This window comes from Buteo buteo, chromosome 10 (genome assembly GCF_964188355.1).
Source record: "Buteo buteo chromosome 10, bButBut1.hap1.1, whole genome shotgun sequence".
Taxonomy (NCBI): Eukaryota; Metazoa; Chordata; class Aves; order Accipitriformes; family Accipitridae; genus Buteo; species Buteo buteo.
This window is the reverse complement of record NC_134180.1, coordinates 2,710,417-2,724,706: the sequence shown is the minus strand read 5'-3', so window position 1 is coordinate 2,724,706 and position 14,290 is coordinate 2,710,417. Positions and strand designations below refer to the sequence as shown.

At 36.6% G+C, this 14,290-nt stretch overlaps 1 protein-coding gene across 8 annotated transcripts in view; it reads right to left on the bottom strand.

Annotated features, from left to right (window-relative positions):
* The window catches only part of EPS15L1 (epidermal growth factor receptor pathway substrate 15 like 1), a 47,352-nt gene that overhangs the window by 13,999 nt on the left and 19,063 nt on the right, over positions 1–14,290 (bottom strand). For 5 of the 8 annotated variants that reach the window (XM_075037989.1, XM_075037990.1, XM_075037992.1 and 2 more), the window contains 6 exons: positions 13,007–13,133; positions 12,834–12,884; positions 12,302–12,438; positions 11,157–11,217; positions 10,687–10,769; positions 9,104–9,236 (listed from right to left, as the gene is read on the bottom strand). In XM_075037989.1, coding sequence (XP_074894090.1) covers positions 9,104–9,236; positions 10,687–10,769; positions 11,157–11,217; positions 12,302–12,438; positions 12,834–12,884; positions 13,007–13,133 — 592 coding nt within the window. Of the gene's footprint in view, positions 1–8,623; positions 8,738–9,103; positions 9,237–10,686; positions 10,770–11,156; positions 11,218–12,301; positions 12,439–12,833; positions 12,885–13,006; positions 13,134–14,290 lie in introns of those variants that run through there. The other 3 variants (XM_075037995.1, XM_075037991.1, XM_075037994.1) reach the window with 3 other exon arrangements.

The following is a 14,290-nucleotide window of genomic DNA, read 5'->3' as shown; positions in this document are numbered from 1 at the left end:
ATATACTCTTAGGAGTAACTGAGATTGCATTTATCTTATATTCACTGGAAAAAACATTTTTATATGATACTGCTCATTGTTTTTGAGGTATGGTAGTACAAAAGTGCAGGCAAACAGTTGTAACCCTTACTTATTTGATTTTTCTGCTACTAGTGTCAAGGGAAAAAACTTCAGAAAAAAGCAAAACAGGTCCTATGCTGAAACCACAGCAGTTTCAGCAGTTACCCAAGTGGTGCACCCAAACCACACCGAGGGCTCACTTCAGCAAAAAGAAATGATGAACAAAATGGTTTACCACAGCAAATGCTGTTAACTTATAGTGAACTCCACCCTTATGAAGGGTTTATCTAATTTCATACCCCACAGCAAACTTTAGGGTTGAGATCTATAGTTCAAGGCAAATATAATGTCACTGGTAGGATGCAATTACAGAATTTGTCTTACTGAATTACAAGATATTGACAATGAAACAATGAAGTGAAACATTTATCGCTTTCTCTATGTTCTATGTTTCAACGATGGTCCTAACTTTCTGCTTAGAAGAATATCTTCTTGAATTACAAGAAGCAGCATGTTTTCATGTGTTTGAAGACTGGATTATCACAGGCAAACAGGGCAGAGTTGAGATGACACAACTTTAAACTTTCACTAAACAAGTACTCCCTTCCAGGAAACTTTCTAAAGTGAAAAATATGCTTTAAGAGTCAGAGTCATGCTACATAGGATAAGTAGTGACAGTGTGAATTAAGTCCACACCTGTGATTATACTTGAACGTATAATACCAGGGTTCCTACCTCACTATATGGCAGAGGAAGTGTTACTCTAGAAAACTTCAGAGACTGTGCAGTATGTAAGATGCCTCCCAGCACATCTTTCTCTTGGCACTTTACCAATCGTTCCTAACTTACTCAGCATGTTTTTCACCATCCTGTTGAACTATCCAGCTCTTCCACTGATGCAGAGTGAAACTTTCATGAACTGTGAACTTTAGGAACCTACAGAAAAATTATTACTAGTTTTCAAAATGTGCTTGAAGGTTAGTTACATTAAAACCAATTTTCTACAGAATACTCAAGAGGTATTTGTCTTCAACAGGGGCTATTTCTGCACTGTATTTCAAACTCAACTGTTTGGCAATACTGCTCTCTGCACAAAAATCACAACACATTTTTAGTAACAGAAGAATTTTTCCTATGCAAAAGACTCTCGAAACTGTTTTTGCTTAATATTTGCAAAATTTGCACCTTGAGCTAGCCCGAAACTCTGAAAACCTTAGCTTAAGAGAAATATTCTGAAAACTACAAACTTCTTGAAAGGTGAAAAGAGAAATCGTTATACATTCAGGCTAACAATCTGTTCTGAAACAGATTCTGAACAACCTCTTTTAACAATCGGTACTGAAATATCTTTACTGTGGGAGATCAGTATAAACAACAGAATCAAAGCGTGAATGGAATTTTTAGTTTGTGGCTGGGCAGGTGCTCCACCCATGACTCATTTATCCTACACAACAAGGGATGCCTGTGTTCTAATGCAACTGTCAGGTCTTCTAGAAGGCACCAAAATAAAAAAAGTTTTCCTGTCAGTCACAAACTTTGAGGTTGAATTTTTCACTCTCGGCTGCAGATGAGGAAAAAAAATAAAGGTAAACAGGCACTGCGCTACTCGTGAATAACCTTGGGTACTCAAGAAGCTGTAAGGAAACAGGTGTGTGGTACCACTCAGAAATAAACATAACACTCCTGTACTCCTGTGATCATGCAACGAATAAAGAGCAGAACTCTATACTCTCCTCTAGACCAAATGATTGATCCCCACAACTTGAATATACTCATGCAAATAAATGCAAGGGAATTATTTTACATTTTTTTCTGATTAATACAATTCTTTTTTTTGTTCATAACTCCTGATTACATCTATTATACCCAACATGGTTTCTTTCTTTCTTAAAATTATCTCACTAAATACATAGAACAAATTTCTATGCAAATTCATATCCTGGGGACATCGTACATGGTGCAGGTCAAAAAGACTGGCCACAAAAATGTCATGTGTCTAAACACCAAGTATTCATAAGACAATTTTCTTTCAACAAATTTAATCAATAAATGCACATAACAAAGCATTCAGGATTTTGTTTGCATGTTTTTTTAAGCAAGATACTGAACCAACTGTGAAGTTTTAATTTTCATCTAATTGAGACATTGAAGACACAGCATAGGCAAACAAACACTGCTAAAAACACATTTATATGTCCAACTAAAAAAGTAGCAAAGATCTATGCTCTTTCTTCACTGAAAACTGTCAATATAGGTCAATGTGAACTGACAGTGCTCTTGTACTGCTTTATAAATGAAAAATAAGTGTAAAATGGTAAAACCAGTCAAATTAAGTTTAGAGAAGTGACACACACGAAAAAGAACTGTATTTATCGTTGACATAAAGGAGGAGGAAGCATCAGATACAAAGGAAGACAGCAGAACAGGGCTGTACAAACATCGCCGTTCTGTGAGCTGCTTGCACTGCCCTTCTGATTCATGCAAGCATAGTGGTGGCTGACAGCATTAAGCATCTGATCATGCACAGTAAGAGGCATCTAAAATGGTTCAAGGGGTGAAAAAGACATCCTACAGAGTGAATCTAGCTCAAAAACTTCTAGTTGGACAATCCTGGTCCAGGCAAGCCTGGAAGATGTGTGTATACCCCATCTGGGTATCCACTCACTAAAGCTCTGAAGTCAAATTGCCTTCAGAATACTTTCTTTTAGTATACATTCTTAATCACGAGTACTTAAGCAGGCAAATCCATCTTAAATTTACCTTCCAAGGTCCATGCACCATATGAACAGAATAGAAAGCTGCTGTGTGAGTTGGCTGTTAATTTTTCTTGTATTTCTAGCTTCTTTGGGACTGACAACAATCTTCTCCTGCAACCACACTTGTGAAGAAAGGCAAAGGATCCTCCCCCAAAACTAGGGAATTATTATTTCTGTAGGTGATGGATTACAACATGCATCACAGCTCAAAGAGCTTTCAGATTAGTTCAACAAAGTATTAAGATCCTGAAGATCTTAACAGATCTTTAATAGATCTTAAAGCCCTGACCCCCCCCCCTTTTTTTTTTTAAAGCCATCAACAGGTTCAGATATTGTTTATCTGCCAACTGGCAAGATGAAAAAAGTAGGACTTGATCAGTCAGGTTTTGCTTAAGTCAGTAGAGGCCTTTTCTGACTTTGTTGGTGGGACAGCAAAATACATCTAGCAGTTTTGCAATTTGTGGTTTGTTAAAAATACTGAACCCTAACACCTTGGCTGGTTAGATTTATTATCAATAACATCATTACTATTATTTTTTAATAATTTCTAGTCACTCATATTAAATACTGTGCAAACCTTTGTGCTTGCACTGAGGTCTTCTGGGGCTCCACATAAGCCAGGCATCTCTGAGGGATTAGAATCATACTTCTTAATTCAAGGCAGGCTGATTAGCTCCCTATTCTGCCTTCTCAAGATTTTTTCCAATATTTTGACATTTTAAAACCACTACCAGTCACAAAAACAATGTGAGAACAGAATCGAAGTCCTTAACACAAACACAGAGGTGTTAACCACTATCTTTTGAAATGCCAATTTATAAATTCAGTAGCCATCTTCCATCGGAGCTACAAAGAATCAATGAATCAAAAAACAAAGCCAAAGACCTTTGACAAACTCACTGTGTGCAGTCTGGAACAATAATTTCCCAATATAATTTATTTTAATACTTGTATTTCAAATAGCAGCTAAATAAATCCACTGATATCTTTCTTACACGGGGTGAATTCAGTATGTTGTCCTTTGAATTCCAAGTTACATGATATTTTTCTGCTATTTATGTATTGGCATCCCCCCAACCCCCTGAATTTTTAGAAGTACATTAGCACTGAAGAAGTTCACTATTAATACAATACCCATCACCTCTATTAGTCACTAAAATACAATATATTTAATATAAATTATAACATTTACACAGGCTAAAAAAAAGCTAGTGTTAAAAATAATTGGTTTTATTAAATAATCATTGCAAGAAGAAAGCACACTGAAATTGGAAAATATGTTTTCTTCCTGCATTTTTAAAACTTTTATATTCTTTCAAGGTTAAAAAGGTCAAAACCACTATAAGCAAGCAATAATAATTTAGAAGAGGTTGAAGGTTACACACTGGTTAGTGGTGAAGGTTCTTCCACTAATATCACTGGTTAACAGTACTGTTATAACCGCAATGTGGAATGCATGGTGCTGCATTTAAAGGAAGTGGTAAGGGTGGGGCAAAAGCAGTAGGTCCCACGATCAAAGCACTAGAGCATTGAATTTTACTTATAACCCAATCACTGACACCCACACAGCAACTTCCTGTACTTTAAAAAAAAAAAAAAAAAAAAGAAAAAGAAAAAAAGAGTAAAAAAAATCTGTTTCTCTCTTTTTGTAATCAACAACTTTTACCTAGAAACTAGTTAGCGGTGAACTCTGACTGATTTCAATCTGCAGCTCATGGCAGAAAACAGAATTGTTAATCTGTGAGAATCTACAAAAACCATTTTAACTGCCAGGTTTCAGTGTATCAGCTCTTTCAGACTTTTTTATTCTTAATTACGCAGAAGTCCTACAAAACCCAAGAACTAGTGTAAGAAATGTAAAGTGACCAGAAGTTCAGTAGCGCTAAAAACTACAGGTAATCCTCTATGACAGAAAATAAAACATACTTATAAATCTACAAAACTTAGCTATGTTTTAAGACAGCTTGAGAAAATAATTTGCACTGGAATTTAGACCCCTGTCACAGGGCACCTTTGCTTAAGTATGTCAATATACATTACTATTATTTTTGTTATTTTGTAATTAATACTGTCTTGGTTTTGGTGCTTTTTGAGCATTATTCAAGATACAGCAACAAGTAATACAGAAAACCTTCCACTTCTCTCGGAAGAAACCTTCAAGTTCTCCAGTACCACCTGCTGAACATCAAATTACTTCAGCCAAGTCCCAGGGGAGCTGTATGAAACCTCATGTTCATTAGGAACTTCACGGACTATGAATGCATTCCTGAAGAGAAAGAACATGCACAAACTCCCTTGGGAACTTTTATTAGAACAGTCTAGTCAGAAGAACTAAAGAGCTTTTTCTTAGCTGATCTTCCTCAACCTAAAAAGAGAAACTTAAACCAGGTGAGGGACAGAGATAGTGATTTTTCAAATCTTTCCATGTAACAGGTATGTTGGAGCTTTGATGTATTCTGGTATCCAGGCTTGCTGCCTCTGCAACACCTTCTCCTTGTCATTATCTATTTTTATTCACTGATTCATTAGCCTTCCTCCAACTCTCTTTAAAGATTCTGCACTTTACCTTTAAACAGTTATATTGAAAAAACACAATAGAGCATTTAATCAGAAAAACAAACATGAAATTTCTCTAGGACCAAGCAAGGATCAGTTTAAGACTCTGTAACATCTGAAAGATCTTGAAAGACTTTGGTTCAAAAGGAGTGAGAAAGAAGCAAAATGATTTATGAAGAACAGAACAAGCATAAGCCTGAGATTCAGCTTAAGATATGGCTTTAAGGAAATAATCTCAAGATTGTCATCCCCTCTCTTAACCTTAGTTTTTGAGAAGGGAAAGATATGGATCTCAAGGGTGTCTAATCCATGCCACACAGTAAGTGTTTGCCTATCCTTACCAGATAGTGACAACCACAAACAGCTGTGAACTGAAGTATCTGCTAATACAGTCAGCAGATCATAGCTACTTCTCAGTGTCCAAGCTTTGAAAAAAACAAACACGAACTAAAACCAAACAACCAAACCAAACCAACCAACCAATCCTCACTCTACAAGCAGCAAGCAAACAGGTCAGGATTTATAAGGCCAGACAATGATCACCCACTGCAATCCTGCTACTGACAAAGCTGGCAGTAGCAGAAAAGTTCCCTTAAGCGTGGTATGAAGACTGTCTCCAGAGCCTTAATACGAGAGCAGGTGATCAGAATGACATATTCCTTTTACAGGTTTTTCCAGGTACATCTGAAGGCCTTTTGATCTGACCTGACAGGCTGTCTCTGAAGTGTTTCCCTGGCCCTGTGTTCAGCTCCAACGGTTTGCTCTGCCTTTGCCTTCACGAAGAAACAAGACCTGATGCACAACTCCTCGTTCATCTGGACAAAACACAGCCACGTGGGCAAGATGGGAACTGTGGCACCCTTTGGCCACTACCTGATCATCCAGGATACCCTGCAATACCTCAATGGATTGATCAGACAATGCTTGCATATCACACAATCCCTAAAACACTTTGCATATAGAAAAGCACTGAATTAGGAACTATCCCTGGTGGGTTTTGCTAGTTTCCCCTATCAACAACTACTTGGGAAATGAGACAGCTTTCAAAGCCCTGCAAAAATATTTATTAGTATTTTCTACTTGACTGTAGAGTGTTGAGGACAAGTAAAGCTTTATATTAGATCTTCATTGCATCTGCCTAGCAAAATGCAAGTAAACCATACAAGTGCTTTTCAATAGTAAAAATCCCCCCCAACAGAAAGAACAGTTTTACTAAAAAGAGTAGGAACTGGGAACAGAAAGACAAACTATAGATTTGTCTGGTAATAACTAGCATTTATTCATCCTTCAGCAAGATCTTTATCACCTACTTGTTTTTTAATTAAACAGGCCAATGAGAAAGGTAAGAAGCAACGGAAGTTTCTTGTCTGTTTGTTTTCTGAGCAGCGTTCCCATTTCTAACATACACTTATATGCCTGTATCTCTTGCGAGAATCGCAGTATATTACTATATAATTTCTCATGCTTTAAGTAACCACTGAAGATTGCCTTAGTTGTGGAAGGAAGGGAGGAGTATAACTGCATAAACACATGAGGCTCATTTGCTTTAAAAAAACCCTGCTTTGTTTCCTCCTTAGTCTATTTTATCATAACAACATTTGCTTTTGGTAGAGCAGCGGAACCTTACAAATACTGTATCTTCCAAGAAGAGGGGAAGGTACACATTTAAACAAATTTTTTAAAAGACTGATTAAAGGCTGAGTGCACACGTCTAAATTCAAAACAAATCATTAAAGCTAAATGTTCTCCAAAATTCCCCAGTATGTACAGAGGAGGGAATGAAGACACATAAATCAACCCACCCCCCCATGTAGGTGAGTCAATCCTATGGCATGTACTTCTCATCTATGCTGCTACTACTACACTGTATTTGCTAGGAATAATCATGTTTCGAACAAGAAATAGAAAGAAACCACATGAAAGATAATATAGGTACATTTAGTATTTGTTTGACTCATTCAACTTTATATAGGCCCTTTAAACACTAAATTTTATGTAGACATTTCTTAAAAAGAAAAGATGGCCACTCACATACCTTCCTTGAAAACCAAATAAATAAAGAAAAATAACATCATTCACAATGACAAATAAGATTACCTTCAGCTTTTATAATTCTGCTTTTATTCATTTGTGTCCTATTAGTTGACATTTGTCAACATGACATATTATGGGTTTTTTTAATTACTAAAGGTTTTCTAGTACCTCAACAGTAGAAAGTAATTACACAAAGCAAGCATGGAACAGACTGCTGCAAGAACTTTTCCACAACTCTACAGCATTTCCTGACAAATTTTCATCAATACTCACCTATACAGAACCTCATAATTTGATTACAGGTTTTTAGTGTGCATCATCATCTCTTGAGCAACAAAATCATAGTAATAGGAACAAATAATGCTGCTGCAATGGCAGGTCTACTGTATTAAATAATGTTTTCCAAACCTTGGATCAATCTATGGTATAGTTAATGACATCTTCAGGATACCTCAGTAATAGAAAGCACTTTTCACGTTACCCAAAGAGCTAGTTCTAGCATAACTGCTTTGCAAAACCAGCCAGATCAACAATACCTGTTACAAACAGCATGAGTGCAGAGTGCATGCTTTGCTCCAAAATGCAACAGCAGAAAGGTCCACATATTTAGACAGGGAGACATTAATAATGGATCTGTTTTCTTTGTATTATGGTTCCTAACACTGTCAGTGGATACATGAGAATACTAGATGTTGACCTACATATTTGGTGCAAAATTATGTGCCTATTCATAAGCAGAATCCAGCTTTTTTTTTTTTTTTAGCCAACTAAATGTTCACTGCTAGTATTAACTGAACTATACCACTGTTAAAAGGAGACTTGAAACTAACAGTTCTAAGTGGCTTCAGTTCTTGAAACAGTTTCACTGGTATCTGAATATTTTGAAAATCAATGCTAGGGAGGGCAAACAAGTGGAAGTTGCTCTTTAAAAGAGATCTTATTTCCAATTCAGGAGATTCATACATCTCTAAGACTTTCCATATGCAATGGACTTGAAGCAGGAACAAGCCATATATTCAGAAAGTGGTTTATATTTAATGAATGCAGCAATGTGTGAATGTAAGAATGATCATACCTGAACAGATCAGGACAGGTCTATCTAGCCCTGTACCCTGTTCTTGTTAGCACTCAGTGGCAAATGCCTCAGGAAGAACATCAAAACAAGACATACAGTCATACTTCAGACTACCTTGCAGACATTCAGCAACACAGGAGCCAGAGAGAGTACTTTGGCTTTTGGTAGACCCTGTTGCCCCTGTTGGATTTTTCTTCTGAGAATTATCTAGTTCTCTTTTAAGCCCATTTCAACTTTTTCACATTTACCATAATCTCTGGAAAAAAAAAATTCCCACATTCAGAGTATTGTATAAAAACAAACCTCTTTAGTAAATGGCACCTTCAAAATAAACAATTCCATTTGTTGCATACTTGGAAAAGACAGAATTTTTTTTCCCCATTTTTCCCTGCCACAAGTGATTCTACAGATCTGTCATTCAACTCCCTAATCATCTGTTTTCCAGTCTGAAGAGTTCCAGTCTGGCTTACTGACAATTTCTGCCAATTTACTGATAATCTCATATCTTCCTCCATGGTTGAAATATAAGATAATGAGTTAGAAGACTGTCAACTAGTCCTTATGTCCAATAATATACAGAAAATTGGGGGAACTCGCTATTAAAAAAAGAAAACCTCCTTACCACTGGGTGGCTTGGGTCGTGGAGGGACATTTTTCTTCGGTGGTAACGCTGGTGTGTCTGATTTGCCTTTGAAAGGGTCATCTGAGAATCCCATCCCTCCAAAAGAGGAGGCGAAGGGGTCTGAAGCTACTGACTACATGAGAAAAAAGAAATGAAAAAGGATGTAAGCACATTGTAGAGTATCTGTTGTTTCATGAAAGCTACAAGTTAACTCAAGTAAAAGCATTAACTTCAAAAAATGAGGACAGCTTTACAGAATTATGTCAGTGGTGTAAGAGGCTAACACCCACTAACAGAGGTGCCAGGATTTCACCAACATTCAAAAGTACTCATGCTCTTAATCACTTAAATACTTCTAGAACTTTTACTCCTAGCAAAAAGCTGTTGAGAAAAACAGAAGGAAGTAAAACTCTACTTTTTACTATTTGGCAATGAACGGTCATACAACAGTCTGGCCTTCACTCTAATAAACAGAGCCATGATAGAAGCTGGAAAAATGTGGTAGATTTCAGAATAGATAGCTTTTTTCCAAGCTCTTCTTAAATTACACACAGCTATTTGTCTTTTTTTGTAAAAGCTCAGGGAAAGTTCCAAGAACATGTTTTTTAATGTTTCCTATATTCAGCTGGCTCTTGTGAAGGACTCTCCTATTGGTTAAAAAAGGGACAAAAAGTTATGCCATGCAGGGAAATTTATCATTCTGAAATGAAGAAAGAGGAATTTTGTAGGCAAAGCTAAAGCTCACGGACAGACCTTTGCTAAAACTTCTCACTCAAGCCAAACGCATCACTATTTGTAAAGACTGTTGCCACCTAGTGGAGAGCTAAAACCCCCACAAAGCACAGTAAAAGTTAGGAAAAAAAAAAAACCAAGAAAATTAGTGAAAGTGATGTGATAATCTATTTTCCAGTTAACATGTACTCTACAATGTTCAGGCGTTATTGTGGAACTAAGTGTAAAAAGTTGGGCAGCTGATGTCAACTGTAAATTCCAAAGTCCATCCCAGAAAGCTAACAGCAGACTGTGACTGATCCAGATGAGGAGGTAAGGCCCAAGTTCTATTTGAAATACCCTATATACTCAGTTTCTACCAAGAAACTAAGGAAACAGCAATTCTGTTAAGAGCTATGAAATGTCAGCACACCATGTTTTCCACCTTCCCCTGGCTCCCTGTACTCATGGAGAAGTTTAAAAACAAGTCAGAATACTATGAGAGGTGAAATATCCAAGAAACAGACTTCAGGACTTAGAGGAAGGTTGGACACTGAAATATATTAGCATCTGGAACAACTACCTTTTCTTACAAGTAAAAACCAGAATTTATTTCTTTTGCTCTTCTGGTACTTGAAAATGTTTGTGAAAAGTTGATTTATCTCTGCTGAATCTACCAGCCTTGGTAGGACTTTGCCTTATCCGAGATGGACAAAAACCACTTTGCAGAGTAACTGGTGAGGTTGATTAAAATAAATTAACAAAAGTGGATTGTCAGCTGAAAAGTTACAATCGTACCACACCTTTGAAAAAAAAAAAAGTACCTGTACATACATTTCTAAAAGGACAGTTGCTTTCCTTGTAACCTTTACCTTTGACATCTGACTGAAGTCTGCAAATCCCTCACCACTACTGAAAGCACCACTTCCAAATGGATCCAGTGTTCCAAATGGATCTGAAACAGATACAGGAAAAAAAAAAGTTATTTTAAATAATACTTAAGAATTATGAAGAACGCTTGGTACCAATGAAGTATAAAACTAGGCAGGGGATTAAAAACCACTTGCATTTTGACCTAGCATGAGATGTTAAAATGAGAATTCCATAAAAAAATAGGTTTTCTACCAGTTGTTTGGAGGAAAAAAAAAAAAAAAAAAAAAGAAAGAAATGAGGTATACAGTGTACGTGAAGACTTAACCTTCATAATCCGTAATAGGACCACAATGATATTTGCCAACAGTTCACAAGACAACTTTCTTTATTCTCAACTTTTACATTTGATTCTTCTTTCATAAAGAGATACCTCCTTATTCATCTTCATGGAAAAATTTATTCTTCTTACCTGGACCTTTTGAAGAGATACTGGAAGACGTAAAAGGATCACTGCTTTCAAAAGGGTCAGGCTAAATAAGAACAGATATACATAATTATTGGTCTGCTGTACTGCGCACCTGTCTTTTTATGCATATCAAAATCTATTGCTTTAAGACAAATTATTTCCAATTTCAGACCACTCTGTTCAGTGCACATATAGTAGGATAAAACTGACTGATTATATGAAATTTGCATTATTAGTGCCTTTGGCTATTGATAGCCTTAAACAAAACCCCAAGTACCTACAGAGAAACACATTCTAGTGAAAAGTGTAATCACACTGAAATACAAGCATTATTAGTTATCAGGGCAAAATAAGAAATTACACCTAGAAGTGTTCAGTCTTTAAGCAACAGAGACTGAATATCCTGGTCAGGCATTTACATTATTCTTAATTCAGAGAATCTGTATATCACTTCTTTTTAAATAGATGGTGTTTGTAGTTGCTCTTCAGTTTGAAAAGTCTGCTGTTATCCAAGCACAAACCTATATTGCAAGACAAACTAACCTCCCACTGACGGATACTAGAATACTGTTCTAACACTTGGGTGGCAATAGTCAATGAAAGCCATAAGGGTGAGGGAAAGGATTAATTAAAAAAACAAAACAAAACAAAAAATCCATACCCCCCCCCAAAACAACCACACATATACACGTAAGGACAGCTTAAGAACTGTGACTATACATTTGACAAACGAGTTCTGTGCAGTCCTTCCACTGTGTTGGCTCTATTGTCTGTTGGTAGCTCAGTAATCCTTTAGCCAGATCAGTTCCTTGATCAGATTCACTACGTGACTGGGCAAATAGAAACACCAATGGAATGGAGGTAACGGTGTGAATGAGTGGGTGCTGGTGGCTTGAAATGGCAACAGCGAAAAAAACCCATCCACCTAACTGCATCTTCATGGTGAATATACATCATCATCACAGAACTGGAAAGAACAAACTGCTGATTGCCTTAACAACTCATACTTAAATTTTAACAATAAAATTAATGATATTTCATCAGTTAGGAGAAAAGTATTTAGTGATATTTCATTCTTTTTACCTTTCAGACAAGAAGTTTGTCAATAGTAAAGAAATCTATTATGTGTAGATTTAAAAATTACTGACCTTTGAGGGTAAAGTGGGGGGTTTTGTGAATGGATCTGAGGTAAATGGGTCACTCTTCACCTGTTTCTTGAAGAAATCCTCAGGGGCAGAACTACGAAATGGGTCACTTTCCTTAAATGGATCACCTCCAAATGGATCTAGAAGGAGGATTAAAAGGTAAATAGAAGGTAGCACCTAGTCTGTCCATTATGAACCATTCTGTATTTGACCTCATACTCACTGATGTAATTTTTCTTACAAAAACACACAATGATTTGGTAAATCTGATAAAATTCCAGATACCTCTCTAAACAGGATATTTACTAAATTTGAACAAGTACATGTTCATATTAAGGTTATGGACTTAATAAAGAGTTACATGCATATTATTAACATATTGATCCTGAATGCACACCCTGTCAAGTTTCCCTGACAGGTCTCCCTGTTCCCACATGCAAATCAAAAATCTGAAGCCAGGGAAATGTTAGAAATCTTTGTGTTTGGCTACAAATTGTTTGTATCACATCTGTCCTGTCATCAAAAGGGCTATTACCTGCTGGAGCAGGTGGTTGTTCTGCAAAAGGATCATGCTGGAATGGGTCACCTATGCAGAATAGAAAAATCATTTGTTTTATCCACTATTTAGCAAGATGATAAAAGTTTGTGAAAATATAATTTACTCAACAATTGGTCTTCAAGGTCTCAGGTAAGCCACTGGTCACTTACTGCCTTTGAAAGGGTCTGCTCCTTTAAATGGATCAGATTTGAAAGGATCTTCTGACTGGAATGGGTCTGCATGCAATTCTTGTGTATTATTGGTAAACATCAAGGCTTTATTCTTAAATGGATCATCCTAAAAATTAAGAGAAGAAACATTACAGCAATATACCATGATTAAAATGCTCAGTTACCCATTTAGCAGAAATTCTGTTCCTGTTTAATGATCTTAAAAATTACTTCCTAAGAACTTCCGGAATAAGTTGCTTCTAAGCAAAAGTAATTACACAGTAAAAAGAAATACATAGCCCAAGGCTACGCAGAACATCAAAAGATAAAAATACATATAACAATAAAAGGTTAAACTGTTTCTCATATTAATATATTCAATTCTCAAATACTTAAATAACAAAACCAAACCAAACCCCCAGCCATCATGCTATCAAAAAGTTCTTCTCTCCCAGCTATCTTACAGTTCAGCTTCAGGTAAGACAGTTATTTAAAAGGAAAGGATACACAAATCTTTGTGGACTACAAATACAAGAAATTACTACTGAGTAGTCATACTCAAGATTGCTTCTTGTTAACCCATTCTTGAGCTCAAAGCTCCAAGTACTGATTTCACATTACAAAGCACTACATGGCAGGAAGAGCGTCACCCCAACATTTTGACGATACAGAGGTTTGTCATCAGAGGCCAACCTATAGCTTTGTCAAGTTACAAAAAAATCCTGCATGAACAAGTAGCAAACTAAAGTTACAAAACCTCTTCATTGCATTCGTTTGCATACGATACCCCTGTCTTTTTGTCCGTTTTGGGTCTCTGATGAAACCAGTCCTTGCCACAGTAGCCATATGTGCATACAGCACCTGTACAACAGGGCTCCACTGACAATCAAAGCCATTCAACTCTAACGTGAGAAATACCTAATAACAACTACCCACTTACACTGCCTCCAGCACTAGAAAGATACAGGATTTCTTTCATCCCTTTATATAAGATGCAAATGAAGAAGTCTTAATTAAGACTTCTCAGAACAGCAGGGAGGGAGGTGGGGAGCGGAGGAAGGGGAAGGAAGAATGAAGAAACAGGAAAGGGACACAATGGTTTAAAAAATTTACTATGAACATATACTGGAGTTTTGTTCCAGTAAGTGATTCTTAGGTTTTGCAAGTAAGAGAAACATCTGGAAGTTTCCACTGGAAAGTAAACATAATGTTTACGCAAGCCATGCAAGCATAGAAACTAAGCACCAAAGCGTTTTAAGACCATGTCTCTCAATGTATTGTTGT